Genomic DNA, 24,673 nt, shown 5'->3' on the forward strand with positions numbered 1-24,673 from the left:
GCCAAACACCTCCAGAAGAGAGCCGGCCAGGCAGCCTCTTCAGTGAGTTCACAGCTGTGCACCAAATGGCACCCTATTCCCTACATAGTGCACTACTTCTGACCAGAGCCATATGAGCCCTGGTCAAAAGTAGTGCACTATATAGTCAATAGGGTGCCATTTTTGACATAACCTATGGGTCGTCTCTTTAGCATAGCAGAGAAGATATTTCTGACAGTTTAATACAATCTCATGGTTTTACTGGCCTGGAGCTTTATGATGTGGGTGATGGTATTAATCATCCAGGAGCTCATCGTGATGGTTTAGGTAGTGTAATCCAGTTTTCTCTCTCTCTCTCTCTCTCTCTCTCTCTCTCTCTCTCTCTCTCTCTCTCTCTCTCTCTCTCTCTCTCTCTCTCTCTCTCTCTCTCTCTCTCTCTCTCTCTCTCTCTCTCTCTCTCTCTCTCTCTCTCTCTCTCTCTCTCTCTCTCTCTCTCTCTCTCTCTCTCTCTCTCTCTCTCTCTCTCTCTCTCTCTCTCTCTCTCTCTCTCTCTCTCTCTCTCTCTCTCTCTCTGAAGAAAACAAGTTGTCCTGACATTTAGAAGTACCTGAACAATACCAAATTACATGCTCCGAAAAATATAACTTTTAGAGCCTTCCATCCCTCCTGTTACCAGCACCATTTTATTATATTGCTCTGGTTTCTTTTTTAAAGTTGCATCCCCAAGAGGGCTTCTCTACATTCTCCAGGTCACCAGACTTTTTTTTCTCCGCATGAATATGCTATACTGATAACGCTGTTATGAACATAAAATGTTTCAAAATTGTTTTCTGCGTAAGAGGTTTCATTTTTTTTTTCATTGATTGAGATAGGGAAGCATTCATGTAAGCTTGAAAGGTTTTCCTGTCACACTTTGTGGCCACGAAGTTATTCCAATATTATGCATCAATCAAAGACTACCGGACGAGGCGCGATTGGTGAGCCGCAATGCTGCAAAGCACAGACCAATCAAAAGACTATAATGACACCCAGAGATGAAAAGCCTCGGAGAACAACTGGCTGGCACTTTCCCCAATTCAGCTAACAGCGGGCGCTAACATCTGGACTTTTCATTTAAATCCCGTTGTGTGGTGTGCCAGAAACCCCTAATTACATATGAATGAGAAATGTGTCTCATGAAAGATTGATGTGGAAACATGCAGGTAAATGAGTGTTGCCAGTTCATTCTGCAACTACAATAACATCATACTCATTCTGTTTTCAGAGGGGAAGGGACAACACATTTCAATAATGCACTGTGAGCGGAGCTTTGTTCATAAACTATCATACTTCCCATGTAGACAATAATAAATACTGTGTCACTGAAAAAATAACCCCCATAATGATGAGAAAAAAATTGCTTCAAAATCCATATTGGTCCATTTTATCTGGTGTCATTTTCCAAATGAACCCCCCCCCCCTTCCCTCTTCCCACTGTTTCCTCTCCATGTTTTGCAGTAATTAAGCGTCTCTCTCTGAGAAATAGTGGCGGGAGAGATATGGGGATACCAGGGTAAATCTGTTCCACTTTATAAGCCATGCTATCTTTACCTTGGTGACTCTGCCTGTCAGATGGAATATATTCTCAGCCATCTCTGCTCTGTGACACCGCACAGTGATAAGGGATGCACAGCACGTCTCAAACATGACAACCAAATATGTGTGGAGATGTGTGGATGTATACAAGCTGTGTACTCAAGTGCACTATTCATTATCGTCAGATTTGTTCATAGTTTGCCCGTGAATTTTGTTTAATTAGACAGGGTGAATTCACACCGCTTAGGTGATTACACACACACACACACACACACACACACACACACACACACACACACACAACACACACACACACACACACACACACACAACACAGAGACATACACACACACACACACACACACACACACACACACACACACACACACACACACACACACACACACACACACACACACACACACACACACACACACACACACACACACACACACACACACACACACACACACACACACACACACACACACACACACACACACACACACACACACATAGCCACACACACACCCTTGCACACACATAGGCTTTCACAGACACACATGTGAAAAGTCAGTATAAATAAGCAGGCCATTAATATGTGCCATTATATATGTGCCATTTAGCAGACGCTTTTATCCAAAGCGACTTACAGTCATGTGTGCATACATTCTACGTATGGGTGGTCCCGGGGATCGAACCCACTACCCTGGCGTTACAAGCGCCATGCTCTACCAACTGAGCTACAGAAGGACCACGTTACCAGTCAAAACAAACATGTGATGTAGGTTGCAGCAGACACAACATTTGTTTCTGCAACCACTGGCATTCATTAAAACTTCCACTCTCAGCAGGGGAGAACTGGGGCAAGAGAGAGGAAGACTAGGAGTTAGATATGGGTCGTGAGAAGTAGAACTAACCAGCTTAAACCTGCTAAATCATGCTACCACTATTCCCTAAACGACAGATATAACCATATATCTGCTATGCAGATGACACACAGCTGTACATTTCAATGAAACATGATGAAGCCCCAAAATTGCCCTCGCTAGAAGCATTTGTTTCAGACATAAGGAAGTGGATGGCTGCAAACTTTCTACTATTAAACTCGGACAAAACAGAGATGCTTGTTCTAGGTCCCAAGAAACAAAGAGATCTTCTGTTGAATCTGACAATTAATCTTAATGGTTGTACAGTCGTCTCAAATAAAACTGTGAAGGACCTCGGCGTTACTCTGGACCCTGATCTCTCTTTTGAAGAACATATCAAGACCATTTCGAGGACAGCTTTTTTCCATCTACGTAATATTGCAAAAATCAGAAAATTTCTGTCCAAAAATGATGCGGAAAAATTAATCCATGCTTTTGTCACTTCTAGGTTAGACTACTGCAATGCTCTACTTTCCGGCTACCCGGATAAAGCACTAAATAAACTTCAGTTAGTGCTAAATACGGCTGCTAGAATCCTGACTAGAACCAAAAAAATTGATCATATTACTCCAGTACTAGCCTCTCTACACTGGCTTCCTGTCAAAGCAAGGGCTGATTTCAAGGTTTTACTGCTAACCTACAAAGCATTACATGGGCTTGCTCCTACCTATCTCTCTGATTTGGTCCTGCCGTACATACCTACACGTACGCTACGGTCACAAGACGCAGGCCTCCTAATTGTCCCTAGAATTTCTAAGCAAACAGCTGGAGGCAGGGCTTTTTCCTACAGAGCTCCATTTTTATGGAACGGTCTGCCTACCCATGTCAGAGACGCAAACTCGGTCTCAACCTTTAAGTCTTTACTGAAGACTCATCTCTTCAGTGGGTCATATGATTGAGTGTAGTCTGGCCCAGGAGTGGGAAGGTGAACGGAAAGGCTCTGGAGCAACGAACCGCCCTTGCTGTCTCTGCCTGGCCAGTTCCCCTCTTTCCACTGGGATTCTCTGCCTCTAACCCTATTACAGGGGCTGAGTCACTGGCTTACTGGGGCTCTCTCATGCCTTCCCTGCAGGGGGTGCGTCACCTGAGTGGGTTGATTCACTGTTGTGGTCATCCTGTCTGGGTTGGCGCCCCCCCCCCCCCTTGGGTTGTGCCGTGGCGGAGATCTTTGTGGGCTATACTCAGCCTTGTCGCAGGATGGTAAGTTGGTGGTTGAAGATATCCCTCTAGTGGTGTGGGGGCTGTGCTTTGGCAAAGTGGGTGGGGTTATATTCTTCCTGTTTGGCCCTGTCCGGGGGTGTCCTCGGATGGGGCCACAGTGTCTCTTGACCCCTCCTGTCTCAGCCTCCAGTATTTATGCTGCAGTAGTTTGTGTCGGGGGGCTAGGGTCAGTTTGTTATATCTGGAGTACTTCTCATGTCCTATTCGGTGTCCTGTGTGAATCTAAGTGTGCATTCTCTAATTCTCTACTTCTTTCTTTCTCTTTCTCGGAGGACCTGAGCCCTAGTACCATGCCCCAGGACTACCTGACATGATGACTCCTTGCTGTCCCCAGTCCACCTGGCCATGCTGCTGCTCCAGTTTCAACTGACCTGAGCCCTAGGACCATGCCCCAGGACTACCTGACATGATGACTCCTTGCTGTCCCCAATCCACCTGACCATGCTGCTGCTCCAGTTTCAACTGACCTGAGCCCTAGGACCATGCCCCAGGACTATCTGACATGATGACTCCTTGCTGTGCCCAGTCCACCTGGCCATGCTGCTGCTCCAGTTTCAACTGTTCTGCCTTACTATTATTTGACCATGCTGGTCATTTATGAACATTTGAACATCTTGGCCATGTTCTGTTATAATCTCCACCCGGCACAGCCAGAAGAACCACCCCACATAGCCTGGTTCCTCTCTAGGTTTCTTCCTAGGTTTTGGCCTTTCTAGGGAGTTTTTCCTAGCCACCATGCTTCTACACCTGCATTGCTTGCTGTTTGGGGTTTTAGGCTGGGTTTCTGTACAGCACTTTGAGATATCAGCTGATGTACGAAGGGCTATATAAATACAATTTGATTTGATTTGATATGAGTGATTGATCAAAAACACGACATGCATGAGGATGCATTTCCCTGGCTGTTATATCAACATGCAGGCGATGGCCCATACCACTGATGTGATGCCTCGGTGCTCCGTGCGTGTGTGTGTTAATGTGTGTGTGTGTTATGCTCTATGAGGATTTCCCTCCCTGGAAAGTCTCTCCCCTCCACAGCGCTTATAATCCTTCACACTTTTAACTACCACCTCTAATGATGATTATCTGCTTAATCACGGGGATATTCTTAGACTACAGACACAGCAGATGGAGACTGCTAGAATGACCTCACTGGTAGAAATACCCTCTGTGCTTTAGAAATGATAAAGAAAGCAAAAGGAGCACTGATTAAATTTGGCCCTAGCGTTTCCACATGAAGTATAGAGAGGGTTGTGGGTCACATCCAGGAGAGGATTTATCTTCCTCGGGTTCCATGTATGCATCCCAAATGGCACCCTGTTCCCTATATAGTGCACTACTTTTGACCAGAGCCCTATTTGCCCTGGTCCAAAAGTAGTGCACTACACACTACCTTTCAAACGTTTGGGGTCACTTAGAAATGTCCTTTTTTTTAAAGACAACCACATTTTTTTGTCAATTAAAATAACATCAAATTTATCAGAAATACAGTGTAGACATTGTTCATGTTGTAAATGACTATTGTAGCTGGCAGCTTCATTAAATGGTACCCGCAAAACACCAGTCTCAATGTCAACAGTGAAGAGGCGACTCCGGGATGCTGGCATTCTAGGCAGAGTTCCTCTGTCCAGTGCCTGTGTTCTTTTGACCATCTTAATCTTTTATTTTTATTGGCCAGTCTGAGATATGGCTTTTTCTTTGCAACTCTGCCTAGAAGACCAGCATCCTGGAGTCGCCTCTTCACTGTTGACGTTGAGGCGTCTGTTTTGCGGGTACTATTTAATGAAGCTGCCAGTTGAGGACTCGTGAGGTGTCTGTTTCTCAATCTAGACACTCTAATGTACTTGTCCTCTTGCTCAGTTGTGCACCGGGGCCTCCCACTCCTCTTTATATTCTGGTTAGGGCCAGTTTGCGCTGTTATGTGAAGGGAGTAGTACACAGCATTGTACGAGATCTTCAGTTTCTTGGCAATTTCTTGCATGGAAGAGTCTTCATTTCTCAGAACAAGAATAGACTGACGAGTTTCAGAAGAAAGTTATTTGTTTCTGGCCATTTTGAGCCTGTAATTGAACCCGCAAATGCTGATGTTCCAGATTCTCAACTAGTCTAAAGGTGGCCAGTTTGATTGCTTCTTTAATCAGGACAACAGTTTTCAGCTGTGCTAACATAATTGCAAAAGGGTTTTCTAATGATCAATTAGCCTTTTAAAATGATCAACTTGGATTAGATAACACAACGTGCCATTGGAACACAGGAGTGATGGTTGCTGATAATGGGCCTCTGTAAGCCTCTATCTTCCCACCGGGGGTCTAGCATTAGCAATCAGCCTCCCTTCTAACCTGGAGATAGACCTTCTCTCCAATCAAAACAGCAATCATGGACCCACCCAATAGCTCCCCTGACCACATCCCAAAGCGCATGCAAATTCCCTGATGAATTATTTCCTCTTTCACTGTTCAAAATACCTGTAAAAGAATGTCCATGTCAGGAACCCTGAAGATATATCAGCCTGGAAGGCATATAAGCCTGGCCTGACCCATGTGATGGGATAAGGCACTTTTCAGTGTGCTCACAAAGGAAGAGAGATAAGGGGAAGATGAGAGAGGAAGAAACACAGGAAAGAGAGAGAGTTGAACTAAGCTCTCTGTGTGTTATCAAAGGAAAATATGAAACTAACCTCTGGCATCGAAAAACTCCTCATCTGAGCTGTCAACGGACTCCTGTGCAATGTCCTGCATCCGCCAGTGGGAGATACTGTGCTTGCGGGAAGCGGCTGAGAGGTAGAAAGAGAAAAACACGTCAATTTCTACTTCAGGAGAAACCTCTATGTATGTCATCATGTCATTATTCAGAGTATTCAAGGTCAAATTCATTACGTGAATCTATATTTTTTTCCTTTCAGCTTCAAGTGCATTGTCTGTCTATAAAAGGCAGTATAATAATTGCATTGGCTTTTAGGGCCTTGGGCAGAGAGGCTCTATTGGTCTCCAATGTCACAGAGCACAAATCAAGCAAACCAGAGCCCTAGATTGAGAAATGTAAGGAGGCACATATAAATAAATATAAGGCTCTGAAGCTAACCAATTGAGCTCAGAGGTTAGCCAGCTAATCTTATCTATGAACCATGGAACATTGGAGATGAAGGCTCCATATCTAGGTAGACTACTGTCCCTCAACAACACCCATTACCTGAGATATTGAATCAATCTTTAGTACTACACAGGAGGGTTTGGCCAGGGAGTTCTTCAAATTCCCATTCTTCAGGACTAGAACGAGGGAGTATTTAGAGAGATCCCTCAAGCTCTGTTCCTCTAAGATCAGTGTTATTAAACTTATGCCAGATAAAGGCAATAACGTGCATTATAAATTACTTTCAGACAACCAACGAGTCTTCCTTTAAGTGCTATTGAATTGAAACAAAATCAATAACAAGTCAAAGTGACCAAGCAAATTGTTCCCTTGTTCTAACCTCCAGAGAACTGCAATTGGAGAGAGAAAAATATCACCTAATTGAGTTGTGGGCTTTCCCGTCCCTACACACAGAGAGCCCGTGTCTCAGAATCTAAGATCCTTTACTCCACAACAACACCAGACTGCTTGTGTTTGATCTCAGCTCATTTCATCCCTCTATCCCTTCCTCCATTATCCACTTCCAGAGGCATTTGGAAAGTGCCATACTGCATGTTGAAAAGCTGAGTTCATGGCTTCCATTACACCATGCCACTTTCTCTGCCCTCACTGTTTTCACTCTCTTCGTCTCTTTATTTCTCTCCTACGGCTCTGCTTCTCCTCATCGCTACACAGGAAATAATTAGCTTTTAATTTCTTACATGACTCCATCAGTTCAAATGTTTTCACTATTAATATCTCATTGAGGGATGGGTGTCTCAACCTTTGGAGTTCTCATTAGAATCATGAAATGGAGAATAGGATAGTCCATGAACAGCAGATGTGTTACAAGGCTTTGCTCAACCTCAGCCTGGGGTAGGCCAGCACCGTTCAGGAGAGAACCCTGGTATTTCTGTTTGCTTTTTGCACTGTCTATGCCCCCTACACACTCACGCATACTGACACGCCAACACACACACACACAAACACCCACTTCATCACACACAATATGCACATTAATTTATACTGACTCTACTGTACACACACCACTCACATTCAATCTTCATATAGGCTGCTGCTACACTGTTTATCATACATCCAGATGCCTAGTCACCTTACCCCTCTACATATCTACCTCCATCACTCCAGTATCCCTGCACATTGTAAATATAGTACTGGAACTGACTGACCTTGTATATAGATGACTTAATTTATTGTGTTGTTCTTATTTCTTATTTCTATGTCTTGTGTGTTTTTTGTTCTACCTTGTGTTATTTTTACTATGACATTGTTATTGAATACTGCATTGTTGAGTTTAGAGCTGGCAAGAAAAGCATTTCACTGTACTTGTGCACGTGACTTTAAAACTTGAAACTAACCAGATCCTAACTAACACACTGATTCATGGGTTCACCCTGGTTAATTTCATTGGACTAGATGTGATTACAGCCAAGTGTATGGAGACACACCATATGGCCCTGGTCAAAAGTAGTGCACAATATAGGGAAGATGGTGCCAAACAGGGGCATTAACCAATCACCTGAAATCTCTACGCTATTCTGTGATGAGTGATTAACTTTAAATCCAATGTCTCAATACATTCAATAGCTCATTTGCACATTCAATATACACTACCATTCAAAGGTTTGGGGTCACTTAGACGTGTCCTTGTTTTTGAAAGAAAAGCACATTTGTTGTCCATTAAAATAACATCAAATTGATCAAAAATAAAGTGTAGACATTGTTCATGTTGTAAATGACTACTGTAGCTGGAAACTGATGATTTTTAATGGAATATCTACATAGGTGTACAGAGGCCCATTATCAGCAACCATCACTCTTGTGTTCCAATGGCACGTTGTGTTAGCTAATCCAAGTTCATAATTTTAAAAGGCTAATTGATCATTAGAAAACCCTTTTGCAATTATGTTAGCACAACTGAAAACTGTTGTCCTGATTAAAGAAGCAATCAAACTGGCCGCCTTTAGACTGGTTGAGAATCTTGAACATCAGCATTTGTGGGTTCAATTACAGGCTCAAAATGGCCAGAAACAAAGACCTTTCTTCTGAAACTCGTCAGTCTATTCTTGTTCTGAGAAATGAAGACTATTCCATGCGAGAAATTATCAAGAAACTGAAGATCTCGTACAATGCTGTGTACTACCCCCTTCACAGAACAGCGCAAACTGGCCCAAAACAGAATAGAAAGAGGAGTGGGAGGCCCCGGTACACACCTGGCAAGAGGACAAGTACATTAGAGTGTCTAGATTGAGAAACAGACACCTCACAAGTCCTCAACTGGCATCTTCATTAAATAGTACGCGTAAAACCCCAGTCTCAACGTCAACAGTGAAGAGGCGATTCCGGGATGCTGGCCTTCTAGGCAGAGTTCCTCTGTCCAGCGTTGGTGTTCTTTTTCCCATCTTAATCTTTTATTTTTATTGGCCAGTCTGGGATATGGCATTTTCTTAGCAACTCTGCCTAGAATGCCAGCATCCCGGGGTCGCCTCTTCACTGTTGACGTTGAGACGGTTGTTTTGCGGGTACTATTTAATGAAGCTGCCAGTTGAGGACTTGTGAGGCATCTGTATGAAAAAGAATTGGTATTTAAACAGGATTTGGAGCATGCTAAAATCAAGCTGCAACAAGAGCGGCTAGAGTTGGTTAGGGAAGGAAAGCTCTAAGGGGAGAGTTTGCTCTGGGAAGGTGACCCAGATTTACTTGGGGGCCGCTCATCTCTCGGTCATGCCCTGGACTCATTTGATATTGTTGGAAACTTACAGTTGTTGCCAAAATGTAATGAGAAGGACCCTGAGACGTTATTTTCATTGGAGCTTGTTGCTGACAGGCTCTCTCGAATGTCTACGTGACTGTCACGCCCTGACCATAGAGAGCTTTTTATTCTCTAGGTCGAGGTGTGACTGGGGTGGGTCATCTAGGTGATTATATTTCTATGTTGGCCTGGTATGGTTCCCAATCAGAGGCAGCTGTTTATCGTTGTCTCTGATTGTGGATCATTATTGTTTTCTTTGAGTTTCACTTCATAATAAAGAGGATGGAACCATACCACGCTGCATCTTGGTCCACTCATTCAGACGATCGTGACAGACGATCCAACCACAAACGGACCAAGCAGCGTGGCCAGGAGGAGCAGACATCCTGGACATGGGAGGATATCTTGGACGGTAAGGTATCCTGGGCGTGGGAGGAGATTCTGGCTGGAAAGGATCGCCTTCCATGGGAGCAGATGGAGTTTCACTTCAAAATAAAGAGGATGGAACCATACCACGCTGCATCTTGGTCCACTCATTCAGACGATAGTGACAGTTGACTGACTGTTGTTAATTTTGTTTGGTATTGTCCTGTCTGCAGGGCAGGGTCATTTGGGATGCAGAGCAGGGTCATTTGGGATGCAGAGCAGGGTCATTTGGGATGCAAGGCAGGGTCATTTGGGATGCAAGGCAGGGTCATTTGGGACATAGAATGTGTCATTTGGGATGCAGGGCAGAGTAATTTGGGATGCAGAGCAGGGTCATTTGGGATGCAGAGCAGGGTCATTTGGGATGCAGAGCAGGGTCATTTGGGATGCAGAGCAGGGTCATTTGGGATGCAGGGCAGTGTCATTTGGGATGCAGGGCAGGGTCATTTGGGATGCAGGGCAGGGTCATTTGGGATGCAGACGAGGGTCGTTTGGGATGCAGGGCAGGGTCATTTGGGATGCGGGCAGGGTCATTTGGGATGCAGGGCAGGGTCATTTGGGAAAACACACTGGGTCATTTGGGACAAAGGTCAGTATTATTTGTTGTTTGTGTGATTGGTGTGGTGTTCAACAAGGATCCCGGTTTATGGACCAGAAATCCAACATGGATGGATAACCTAAGATGTTTCACTTTTTTGCTCTGAGGACGCACATCAAGAATGACAGGGAGGAGAAATTGCTCGAGTAGTTTTTAAACAAAAGAAATAGCCAAAAGCGTGTCATTATTAAGTTTAAGTAGGTGATGAAGTAATCAAACAGCCATCATAAATCACTATAAACATATTCCCTTATAAGTAAGCACCAGAATCTTTGGTCAATATTGAAGTCATTTTGAAGATATTTAAGAGAGACTAATATGGGAGTGATAAAAACCCTTCCTCTAAAATCTCTCCCTACCTCTCCCTCTCTCCGAGCCGCCAGCCAGCCAGCCAGCTAGCTAGCCAGCTTCTGGCTCCCGGTTAGGTAAATAGGCAGCACTCGCCAACCCAGTGCACCCTCATGACAAACGGCCATTAAATACTAATTAACACTACTTTGCATGCTTGAATAAATAACTGAGGTCAGGGGCTGAATGCATTATCACAAGCCTGAGTTTGGCAGCACTGCCAAATAGAGGCCAAACCTAAGATTTCACTTATGGCACATAAGATTGTAACATTAGATGATACTCGTCAGTTATTGGAAAATGACATGTCTTCATGGCTTGAATATTCCATGGACAATAGGGCTATTTGAGGGCTTACATGAGGTTGCAAAAGAAATATAAATAATACATGGAAACAATCATTGTGAAAACTTGTCAAAAAGGTAACACTTAAACTGAAATGTGTTTGGCATTGCAATTTGTCAGTAGAGAGTTAGCCAGGCATATCTATAATTTATCTGGCAAAAATGAATGTAGTGACTAAATTAGCAAACATGAGGGGTTGTGAAACTAACTGAGCTCTCCCTCTGAGGAATGAGGAAGAGCGAGAAAGGCCTACAGCAGCACCTAGATCTTCTGCACAGATTCTGTCAGACAGTAAATCTCAGTAAGACAAAAATAATGGTGTTCCAAAAAAGGTCCAGTTGCCAGGACCACGAATACAAATTCCACCTAGACACCGGTGCCCTAGAGCACACAAAAAACGATACATACCTCGGCCTAAACATCAGCGCTACAGGTAATTTCCACAAAGCTGTGAACAAGCTGAGAGACAAGGCATCTATGCCATCAAAAGGAACATAAAATTTGACATACCAATTAGGATCTGGCTAAAAATACTTGAATCAGTTATAGAACCCATTGCCCTTTATGGTTGTGAGATCTGGGGTCCGCTCACCAAGCAAGAATTCACAAAATGGGACAAACACCAAATTGAAATTCTCCATGTAGAATTCTGCAAAAATATCCTCTGTGAGCAACGTAAAACACCAAATAATGCAAGCAGGGCAGAATAAGGCCAACACCCGCTACTTATCAAAATCCATAAAAGAGAGGTTAAATCCTACAACCACCTAAAAGGAAGCGATTTTCAAACCTTGGATAACAAAGCCATCACCTACAGAGAAATTAACCTGGAGAAGAGCCCCCTAAGCAAGCTGGTCCTGGTCCAGGACAGCAACACAATTAGACCCAACCAAATCATGAGAAAACAAAAAGATAATTAGAATTTACAATAAAACTGAGCCAACTGGAATGCTATTCGGCCCTAAACAAAGAGTCCACAGTGGCAGAGTACCTGACCACTGTGACTGACCCAAAATTAAGGAAATCTTTGACTCAGTGAGCATAGCCTTGCTGTTGAGAAAGGTCGCCAAAGGCAGACCTGGCTCTCAAGAGGAGACAGGCTATGAGGTGAAAACTGAGCTGCACTTCCTAACCTCCTGCCAAATGTATGACCATATTTGTTGACATATTTCCCTCAGATTACACAGACTCACAAAGAATTCGAACAAGAAAAGGGTAACCAGTGAAGAACAAACACCATTGTAAACACAACCCATATTTATATATTTTTATTTTCCGTTTTTATTTTCCGTACTTTAACTATTTGCACATCATTAAAACACTGTATATACGTAGACATAATATGACATTTGAAATGTCTTTATTCTTTTGGACCTTTTGTTAGTGTAATATTTACTGTTATTTTTGTATTGTTTCTATTTCACTTGCTTAGGCAATGTAAACATATGTCTCCCATGACAATAGAGCCCTGAAATTGAGAAAAGAGAGAGAAAAGAAAGAGAGAAAGAAAGAAAGAGAGAAAGAGTTAGTATCTGCTGTCTGTCACTGCCTCCTTTTATACAGGGCTATTTTTAGTTCTGTGCTGAATCCCAATCATTGTGCAAATTAGGAAGGACACAATCATTTGGGCAGAAACTGAAAAACCCGATTGGAGTTGGCCAATTTGAGACTAATTCAAGTTACATGGTACAGCAACTGCACATAAATAAATAATCTATACTAAATGAGGACATGATTCCAGCTCCAGGAATGAAGATAATTACAATACAAAGATTCTTATAACATCAATTGATCAGCTGCAAGAGGTGCGTCGGCCATAGCCGACAACACCCAAAGCTTGCCTAATGTTGATGGTCATAAGCATAAGCATAAGCAATGGTTTTAATGGTCATTTACTTTCCTTGAGTCCTAGTTTCAAATGTAGTCCAAACTTAAAATAAAGAATAACGAGTCTGCATTTTCTTCCTTGTTTGTCACCTATCAGCCAGTCAGGTGGCAGCTGTTTCAGAAACTGAAAACAGAGGGATCTCACTAATATCATGCAGCCTGTTACGCACGCCTCTATGAAGAGGGAATGCGACACCCTGCTACAACTAAACTCTCCGTGAAGTGAAAAAGGTATGGACTGTAGGTGCGAGTAAGGATGACAACAGACAGAATGTGGTACCGTTTACAAGGACTTTATTCCTTTACACGGTAATATGGGGAAAAGGGGCTGGACGGAACCAAAGCAAAGAAAGTAAATCTCAAAGCCCCCCCCTCTCCTATCTTACCTGCCTACCCACTACTTTCCTAATTTAGCACCACCTGGTGCCCTAACCAAAATACAGGGGGTGGTCCGCCCAGGTCTTACCTAGTGTGCCTAGACAGTGAATATGCTACGGGTATATGTATGCCCGCGGGCCTCTTGCCTAAGCACTCCCTAGGTGCCTTCCCCTTCCCCCTGGGAACAAATGAAACATAATATTAAACAATTTCACAAACAAACTAAGAAACAAACAAAGGACATCAAATAAGCTCTATCTGAGCAACAAACTCACAAAACATACCAACTCTCAGCAATGAACTCCCAGCAAAATCTATTTCCTACAAAATTCTCTCTCCTGAACAGAACACTGGCATTTATATATCTTCAGATGGAATGGGTAATTGGAGACAGCTGTCTTGACGAGGGGGCGGGGTCAGCTCTCCAATTAGCCATGGAGTCGACCAATCAGCTGCTTGAGGGATTTCAGGAAGCCATTTTCCTGAAATAAACACATGCAAATACACAAACTACAACACATAAACTGGGGAACGTAACACACCCACCACAAAAATTGCAAACCTAGTTTTGCAATAACAAAAGCCAATGCATCCCCAGTTAGTAAACCCGTGATAGAGCGTCAGCAACCACATTCGCCGAGCCCTTCACATCAGCTATCTGTACATTATATCTTTGTACAATCAGAGCCCACCGCATAAGGCGGCGGTTCTGGTTGTACATTTGTTTCAAGAACACCAATGGATTATGGTCCGTGAAGACCACTACAGGCAAGGCACTGGAGCCCACATATACCTCAAAGAACTGTAAGGCAAGCAAAAAGGCCAGCGTCTCTTGTTCGATTGTAGAGTACCTTGACTGACACGAGTTGAATTTACGGGAGAAGAAACTGATGGGCCGATCCACTCAGTCTTCATCTTCCTGTAAGAGAACCGCACCCACCCCCACTATACTAGCATCTACCTCCAACTTAAAAGGTTTGTCAAAGTTGGGGGCGGCAAGCACTGGAGCACTACAAAGTAGCGCTTTAGCGGACTCAAAAGCGTAGTTACAGTCCTTGGACCACTTGAATGGTACCTTGGGACTAAGCAGAGATGAAAGGGGAGCTACTACCATTGAGAAATTCTTACAGAATGTACGATAGTACCCTACCATCCCCAGGAATCTGTAGTGGGAGCAGGAAAAGCAACAATTGCTTCCACTTTGCCAGTTACTGGGCGCACTTGACCTCGTCCCACTTGTTTCCCTAAGTAAGTCACTGTAGCCTTCCCAAACTCACACTTGGCCAAATTGAGGGTTAAAGAAGCATTCTCCAACCGCTGAAACACACTTTTCAAAGTGGAGAGATGATCAGACCAAGTAGACGAATGAATCACCACATCGTCAAGGTAAGCAGTACAATTTGGCACATCTGCAAGCACAATGTTAACTAGCCTCTGAAAAGTAGCAGGTGCATTACACATGCCAAAGGGCATCACAGTGTATTGTACAAAGTTCTGGCGTAACAAAAGCCGATATGTCAGAAGCTCGAGAGGTTAGAGGCACCTGCCAATAACCTTTTAACAAATCTAACTTACTAACATAAGCAGCAGAGCCAATTCTATCAATACAGTCATCTAAGCGAGGTAGAGGAAAAGAATCAGACTTTGTAACTGCATTTACGCGACGATAGTCCGTACATAAGCGGGACGTACTGTCAGGCTTAGGAACAAGAATACATGGGGAACTCCAGGAGCTGTTACTGGGTTTTGCCATGTCATTCTGTAATAAATAAGCTACCTCACTTTTCATTAATTCCCTTTTCTTAGCATTAACCCGGTACGGATGCTGACGTATAGGAACAGCGTTCCCCACATCCACGTCATGTTCCAAGATGGATGTACAACTTGGAATGTCCTGAAACACACTGAGAAAACTGTTTATCAATAGGATAAGATCCTTAGTTTGATCATTATCCAAATGTTCCATTTGAGAGGGTAACTTCTTCAGCATCTCTGAATTACATAGGCGTTCACCTTGCTGTAACGTATGGCGTAACTCCAACCCGTCCTCCTTATCCTCATCTAGGTCCCAGCCAGGCTTCAGCACCACCGCAGCCACACTGGAGACGGCGGGCTGGACCGGCTTACTTGAGGAGCTGTCGGGAGAATTACGCACATAATATGTTTTCAGCATGTTAACATGACACACACGGGAAGAACGCCTTCGATCTGGTGTCTTTATCACATAATTGGTGTCATTGAGTTTCTTTTCCACCAGATATGGTCCAGAAAAACGTGCTGACAGAGATGAGCCAGGGATTGGCAACAAAACTAAAACTTGATCCCCTGGTGCAAATGAACGGCCAACAGCATTTTTGTCATAATGCAACTTCATGCCGTTTTTGAGACGAGGAGAGAGACTTTTGGGCTAACGCACATGCGGCGTGCAGTCTCTCCTGCATCTTACTGACATAATCCAAAACGTTTTTTTAGGGGCGCTACTGGGTGTAGGAGATAAGACATGCTCCTTCAAAACTTTCAGCGGACCCCGTGGGGTGTGTCCAAACACAAGGTCAGCAGGGCTGAACCCTAAGGACTTGTACCGTTTCCCTTATAGCAAATAGGACAAAGGGCACCCCCCCTCCCAATCAGTACTGGTATCCATACAATACTTGCGTAGCATTGCCTTCAGTGTCTGATGCCAGCGTTCTGTTGTGGGATGATACGGACTGGAGACCTGATGGGAAATACACAATGTCTTTAACACCTTTGAAAACAGTTTAGACATGAAGTTGGATCCCTGATCAGTTTGGATTACTTTAGGGAGTCCAAACGTAGAGAAGAACTTCACTAGTGCCTTCACCACAGTCTTAGCCGTTATAGTACGGAGAGGAATAGCCTCTGGGTATCAAGTAGCACTGCACATTATTGTTAGTAGGAACTGGTTACCTGACCTGGTTTTCGGCAATGGACCTACACAGTCAATTATCACTCTTTCAAACGGTTCCCCCACCACAGGAATCGGGCAGAGTGGCGCTCGTGGAACTGTTTGATTCACTTTCCCAGTGAGTTGACATATGTGACATGTTTTACAAAATTGGACCACGTCAGACTTCAAACCTGGCCAGAAGAAATGACGAAGGACTCGGTTATAAGTCTTTGTGATACCAAAGTGTCCAGACCACGCTTGGTCATGGGCGAGTGACAGCACCTTCTGTCGGAACGGTGTAGGAACAACCACTTGACACACTTCACTCCAGTCATTAATGGTGTCATGAGATGCCCATTTACACATCAAAACTCCTGCTTCCATAAAGTAGGCGGTCTCTCTAGTTTTAGCTTCCTCAATGGAAATTACCGAAGCAGAACACTTGCGAAGACTGGTGTCTTCTTTTTGACATTCAATCACCTTCTCTGGGGTGACAGACAAAAGAATGTCATGTAATTGGGGCGCAATTTCGTTTTCCCCTGCCTTAGTTTTTACGGGGGTAAAAACGGTCGGCATTGCAGAAGGCATACTCTGTGCATTGTCTTCTACCTGAATGTTCTCAAAAATGGAACTATCCAAATCCACCACATCTCCTAGCTTGCGAGATTGTGTTTTAACGAGGGCACAAGCAGGAAAAACATGTGGAAATGCTTGAACCAATTTCTCATCTGTAGTTCTGATTTCTGGGTTGTCTACTACCTCTAACACAGGAGTGACATTACCACCAGCAATATCATTCCCTAGTAGCAATTTGACTCCTGATACTGGCAGTGTAGACACTACACCAACACGGAAACGTCCTGATACCAAGTCTGACACTAAGTGGACCCAGTGTAATGGTACAGGTACGGTTTTTGTCTCTATCCCCTGTAATATGACATGCGAGCCACAATAGGTTTCAGGAGACCAGGGTAAAGCATCAGTAACGATTACTAACTGCACCGCCCCGGTGTCTCGTAGGATTTGGATAGGCATTTGATCAGCTTGTTCTCCTGTTAAGGAAACACAACCGGCAGAGATAAACGGAGCATAGACAGGATCCGGTTTCTCAAATGCTGAATCAATAACACGATCCAATGGACGAGCCAAAGACTTGACTAAACCCAAACTTTTCATTTTTGGGGACGGTGACACCAATCACGTGACCCTTTTGGTGACAGTAAAAACATTCACGGATTTCATGAAAAGGCTTAGGGTTGTCAGAGGTAAAGCGACCTGAACGAGGAACTGATGACGTAATCGTCCGGCCTTCAAAACGTGGTGCATCAAAGACAGTCTTGTGTGTCAAAGCGTACTCATCTGCCAACACTGCTGCTTGGGCCAATGTCGCCACTTTCTGTTCATTTAAATGAACTACAATTCTATCTGGGAGGTTGTTTTTAAACAGCATCAACTCCCGAATATCAGCAAAGGTGTTAGCTTTGCTGGCTGAACACCAGTGACTAAACAGAGACTCTTTGTCCCTAGCAAATTCAACAAATGTACGGTGAGATGTTTTTTTGTGGTTCCTGAAGCGCTGCCTATAAGCTTCAGGCACCAACTCATAAGCCCGCAACACTGTAGTTTATAACTGTATTGTAGTGTAAACAGTCTTCCAGGGAGAGAGCAGCTACTACTTCCTGGGCTTTCCCAGACAATTTACATTGTAACAGGAGTGGCCAAACCTCGAGTGGCCAATGCAGCGCAGCGTCCACATGCTCAAACGCAGAGAAATAAGAATCAACTTCCGACTCTCGGAATGGAGGGACTAAAGCTATGTTTTTACTCACATCGAAGTGGGCGTGATGATGAGCAGCTTGTGGAGTCGCACTAGAGCCAGCATCTAGCTCCAGTTGTCAGATCCTCACCTCCTTGTCAGCTTCTATTTTCCTAATTTCAAGTTCAAAATGCATCTGTCTCTCTTTATCTTTTTGCTCCATTTCTAACCGAGCCAGCCTCACCTTCAGCCTAGCAGTCCCATCTGAACAACCCAAAGCAGAAGATAAAGGATCGAATCGGGGCAATGTAAAAGGGGTACGAGGAACCCCTTCCTCCGCCCTGTCCTCTGACTTGGCATCAGATGGTCTACCCGTCTCCTCTCCTTGCAATGAGAGAATCCGTTCTCTCACTAAACCCTCCCTGACGAGCACCAAAAGCTCAGCCTTTAGGGCTTTCTCAGGGACAACAAATCCATAATGGTCAGCTATAGCTATAAGGTCTACTTTACGAAACCTCACCAAACAATCAGGCAGCAATCTTATACAATGCAGTCTCCTGAACACACTAACTAAACAAGTCATCCAAACTCACAACCTACCATCACACCTCAATCACTAACCACAGAGAGCTCAGAGCAGCAGGGTCCGGTGGGTTTAATGGAAAAATCCCAGATGAGCCCCCATTATGTTACGCACGCCTCTATGAAGAGGGAACGCGACACCCTGCTACAACTAAACTCTCCGTGAAGTGAAAAAGATATGGACTGTAGGTGCGAGTAAGGATGACAACAGACAGAATGTGGTACCGTTTACAAGGACTTTATTCCTTTACACGGTAATATGGGGAAAAGGGGCTGGACGGAACCAAAGCAAAGAAAGTAAATCTCAAAGCCCCCCCCCCTCTATCTTACCTGCCTACCCACTACTTACCTAATTTAGCACCACCTGGTGCCCTAACCAAAATACAGGGGGTGGTCCACCCAGGTCTTACCTTGTGTGCCTAGACAGCGAATATGCTACGGGTATATGTATGCCCGCGGGCCTCTTGCCTAAGCACTCCCTCCTAAGCACTCACAAAACATACCAACTCCCAGCAATGAACTCCCAGCAATGAACTCCCAGCAATGAACTCCCAGCAATGAACTCCCAGCAATGAACTCCCAGCAATGAACTCCCAGCAATGAACTCCCAGCAAAATCTCTTTCCTACAAAATTCTCTCTCCTGAACAGAACACTGGCATCTATATATCTTCAGATGGAATGGGTAATTGGAGACAGCTGTCTTGACGAGGGGGCGGGGTCAGCTCTCCAATTAGCCATGGAGTCGACCAATCAGCTGCTTGAGGGACTTCAGGAAGCTATTTTCCTGAAATAAACACATGCAAATACACAAACTACAACACATAAACTGGGGAACGTAACACAGCCCATCACACAGCAAAGCTGCCAGAGAAGAATTACAAAGACTATCTACATACATTTATTAAACCGCAATCATTGGTCTTGAGTATTATTCTGCAGCAGTCAATTTGGATCTTATCAATAAGCAGAGTTCATTATGTTTAGTATGCTTGAAAATAAATGAAGGAACAGAACTCAGACCATTACAGGTACAATGCCAGCCGAAGCCATTAATGCAGAAAACAATGTTGTCTAGGGAATGTGTTTGTCTGGGTTATTGATTGCACTGCATACTTTTTCAAATGACTTCTGAGGACAAGGCTGCTTGTCTGCTCAACCCTCATACTGTATCTGTAATAATCACCATCTCTCCTCTTTAACGTTCACTTTAATAGTGAATTGGTTTTTCTGAGTAGTGTTACAAACAGGAATCACAGATGACAAGGACTGTCTGTTGTCTCTGTGCTTATTTGTCTGCAGACTGACAAAAGCCTTTGAGATCCAGACATTATAATCAAATGAAAATGTAAACAATTCAACAGTGACCAGATCAATTTACAATATCACTTTTGAAACACAATACATTTCGCCTATCAAAGAAAATTCCACCCAAAATGCATGCAGAGCACACAAAGAGATCGGTACAAAGCTCTCCCTCGCCCTCCATTTGGCAAATCTGACCAAAATTCTATCCTCCTGATTCCTGCTTACAAGCAAAAACTAAAGCAGGAAGCACCAGTGACTCGGTGAATAAAAAAGTGGTCAGATGAAGCAGATGCTACGCTGCAGGACTGTTTTGCTAACACAGACTGGAATATGTTCCGGAATTCTTCCGATGGCATTGAGGAGTACACCACATCAGTCACTGGCTTCATCAATAAGTGCATCGGTGACGTCGTCCCCACAGCGACTGTACGTGCATACCCCAACCAGAAGCCATGGATTACAGGCAACATCCACACTGAGCAAAAGGGTAGAGCTGCTGCTTTCAAGGAGCAGGACTATAACCCAGAAATGTATAAGAAATCCCGCTATAGCCCTCCAACGAACCATCAAACAAGCAAAGCATCAATACAGGACTAAGATCGAATCGTACTACACCGGCTCCGACACCCGTCGGATGTGGCAGGGCTTGAAAACTATTACAGACTACAAAGGGAAGCACAGGCGAGAGCTGCCCAGTGACACAAGCCTACCAGACGAGCTAAATTACTTCTATGTTCGCTTCAAGGCAAGTAACACTGAAACATGCATGAGAGCATCAGCTGTTCTGGACGACTGTGTGATCACACTCTCCGCAGCTGATGTGTGTAAGACCTTTAAACAGGTCAACATTCATAAGGCCGCAGGGCCAGACGGATTACAAGAGAGTGTACTGCGAGCATGCGCTGACCAACTGGCAAGTGTCTTCACTGAAATTTTCAACCTCTCCCTGTCTGAGTCTGTAATACCAACATGTTTCAAGCAGACCACCATAGTGCCTATGTCCAAAAACACTAAGGTAACCTGCCTAAATGACTACAGACCCGTAGCACTCACATCTGTAGCCATGAAGTTCTTTGATAGGCTGGTCATGGCTCACATCAACACCATCATCTCAAAAACCCTAGACCCACTCCAATTTGCATACCACCTCAACAGATCCACAGATGATGCCATCTCTACTGCACTCCACACTGCCTTTTCCCACCTGGACAAAAGGAACACCTTTGTGAGAATGCTATTCATAGACTACAGCTCAGCGTTCAACACCATAATGCCCTTAAAGCCCATCACTAAGCTAAGGACCCTGGGACTGAACACCTCCCTCTGCAACTGGATCCTGGATTTCCTGACGGGCAGCCCCCACATGGTAAGGGTAGGTAACAACACATCCGCCTCGCTGATCCTCAACACGGGGGGCCCTCAGGGGTGCGCGCTCAGTCCCCTTCTGTACTCCCTGTTCACTCATGACTGCACGACCAGGCATGACTCCAACACCAGTATTAAGTTTGATGATGACACAACAGTGGTAGGCACGATCACAGACAACAACAAGACAGCCTATAGGGAGGAGGTCAGAGACCTGACCCTGTGGTGCAAGCACAACAACCTCTCCCTCAACATGATCAAGACAAAGGAGATGATTGTGGAGAAGAGGACCGAGTGGAAAAGAGGACCAAGCACGCCTCCATTCTCATCGACGGAGTAGTAGTGGAGCAGGTTGAGAGCTTCAAGTTCCTTGGCGTCCACATCACCAACAAACTAACATGGCAAGCGGTACCGAAGCACCAAGTCTAGATCCAAGAGGCTTCAAAACAGCTTCTACCCCCAAGCCATAAGACTCCTGAACATCGAATCAAATGGCTATTTTTTTACGCTGCTGCTACTCTCTGTTATTATCTATGCAGTCACTTTAATAACTCTACCTACATGCACATATTACCTCGACTAACCGGTGCCCTCCCACATTGACTCTGTATCGGTACCCCCTATTTATAGCCTCGCTATTGTTATGTTACTACTGCTATTTTATTATTTCTTACTTTTATTTATTACTTTTATTTAGGTATTTTTCTTAAACTGCATTGTTGGATAAGGGCTTGTGAGTAAGCATTCACTGTGAGGTCTACACCTGTTGTATTGGGCACATGTGACAAATAACATCTGATTTGATTTGAAAAACTATCTTTGGGTATTAGTTTCATTTGCCCATTGTTGATATTGTCTTACAAAATGTTGCAATCATGTTTTGAAGATATATGACTTTCAAAATACAGAAATACAGCAAAATGCATCATAATGGCTGTATTTATGTATTTTGAAAGTTATATAGAGTTGAAGTCGGAGGTTTACACACACCTTAGCCAAATACATTTACACTCAGTTTTCACAATTCCTGACATTTAATCCTAGTAAAAATTCCCTGCTTTTTCAGTTCTACCCATACATTTTCTATAAGTTTGAGCTCAGGGCTTTGTGATGGCCACTCCAATACCTTGAGTTTGTTGTCCTTAAGCCATTTTGCCACAACTTTGGAATTTTGCTTGGGGTCGTTGTCCATTTGGAAGACCCATTTGCAACCAAGCTTTAACCTGACTGATGTCTTGAGATGTTGCTTCAATATATCCACATAGTTTTCCTGCCTCATGATGCCATCTAGGCTGCGATCCATTCCGTTGTCCTGGGTGGAAGGCAGAACACAGGATCCGCTTCGGGAAAGTCATATTCCTGGTCGTACTGATGGTGAGTTGACGTTGCTCCTATATTCAGTAGTTCTTCCCGACTGTATGTAATGAAAGCTAAGATTACCTGGGGTACCAATGTAAAAAATAACACGGCGCAGGATGCATGTTGGATGTCGGCGCAGGATGCATGTTGGATGTCGGCGCAGGATGCATGTTGGATGTCGGCAAAGGATGCATGTTGGATGTCGGCGCAGGATGCATGTTGGATGTCGGCGCAGGATGCATGTTGGATGTCGGCGCAGGATGCATGTTGGATGTCGGCGCAGGATGCATGTTGGATGTCGGTGCAGGATGCATGTTGGATGTCGGCGCAGGATGCATGTTGGATGTCGGCGCAGGATGCATGTTGGATGTCGGCGCAGGATGCATGTTGGATGCATTTGCTGTTTGTTTTGGTTGTGTTTGAGATTATTCTGTGCCTAAACAAAATTAATGGTCAATTATATGTTGTGACATTTTGGAGTCACTTTTATCGTAAATAAGAATAGAATATGTTTCTAAACACTACTACATTCATTTGGCTGCTACTATAATTACAGATAGTCCTGAATGAATCGTGGATAATGATGAGTGAGAAAGTTACAGACGGACAAATATCATACCCCCCCAAAAATGCTTGGGGGTTTGATATTTATGCATCTTCATTTCAAATCCAAAATGCTGGAGTACAGAGCCAAAAAACAACTAAAAGAACACTGTACATGCCTGAAGTCTACTTCTGTCTCCAACCTAAGGTTTTGATCAAGTGGAAACTGAAGAGTGAAAGACCACATGTAACCCCTAAACCCCTGATGTTCTTCACATCAATGAGGAGATAATGTTTTTAGGAGAAGCTGAAACAGAAATACTGATTCATCATGTTCCAAGTACATATGATATGGCATGTTTGGCAGAGCCTCTGCTAAAATCAAAACGGATGTTCCCATCTCCTCTTATCAAAAATAAAATACTGATCCCCAGCTGCTTTTTGGTAATGAGACTTTCTATAGAGAAAAGAGGAAAAGGGTATGTGGCAGAATCCTTAGAGACAAACTAAATAAAGCTACAGATCCACTCAGAACAGATCTCAAGTAATGATGAAGCAGATAAGAAGAACGTGTGTGAATATAAGAAAGATTAGAATAAAGTCTATATCTAGGCCAAGTTGTTTTACTGTAGGTAAAGTAAAAGGAGGAGAAATGTCCGATCTACAAACCGCAATGACACAGAGATTACACACTACAGTCAAAGGTGCAACAGTATTGAAAGAAAATAGATCATGGAGATATGGAGGTAGGAACAGTAACCCTTACATATTGCAGTTTGCCATCAATCTTATACCAGTGTGTTCAAGCATTGCAGGGTTCAAATGATCTTCATGAGCAGAACGGCGAGCATTGCTGGAATGATGGCTGTGGCCATAGATTTGCCATTAGCTCAGCGAGGGATAATCACTCACATCATATTGTGACTATTATGACAAACTGAAGAAAGGACTGCAGTTACAGCTACTTACAATTCAATTAGTCTGTTAGTTTCAAGGAAATCTATTGTCGCTTATAAACTGGGGAGCAATGCTTTCCTCTCAATCATATTACAGCATATCATGAATAATCTGCACAACTGGTGACAGAGTGAAAAGCTTCCTGCTACAATGTACAGAAGACTCTATTAACCTTCTAAGAACAAGTTTCCCACTGGGCACAAACGTCATTTCAACGTCTAGTTTTGATTTAATTTTGGTTGTGTTGTCAACTAATGTCAATTCAACGCAAAAATCAACAGAACATTTCACCATGTCTTTGGATTTAGGTTCAAAGTTGTGTGGAAAAAA

General features: G+C 43.8%; 1 protein-coding gene across 3 annotated transcripts in view; it reads right to left on the reverse strand.

Moving 5' to 3' along the window:
• LOC123992732 (membrane-associated phosphatidylinositol transfer protein 3-like) overlaps window positions 1-24,673 on the reverse strand; it is a 149,776-nt gene that overhangs the window by 120,112 nt on the left and 4,991 nt on the right. For 2 of the 3 annotated variants that reach the window (XM_046294195.1, XM_046294194.1), the window contains exon 2: window positions 6,382-6,477. In XM_046294195.1, coding sequence (XP_046150151.1) covers window positions 6,382-6,477 — 96 coding nt within the window. Of the gene's footprint in view, window positions 1-6,381; window positions 6,478-24,673 lie in introns of those variants that run through there. The other variant, XM_046294196.1, reaches the window with a different exon arrangement.

Source organism: Oncorhynchus gorbuscha, linkage group LG13, assembly GCF_021184085.1.
Source record: "Oncorhynchus gorbuscha isolate QuinsamMale2020 ecotype Even-year linkage group LG13, OgorEven_v1.0, whole genome shotgun sequence".
In the NCBI taxonomy this organism is placed as follows: domain Eukaryota; kingdom Metazoa; phylum Chordata; class Actinopteri; order Salmoniformes; family Salmonidae; genus Oncorhynchus; species Oncorhynchus gorbuscha.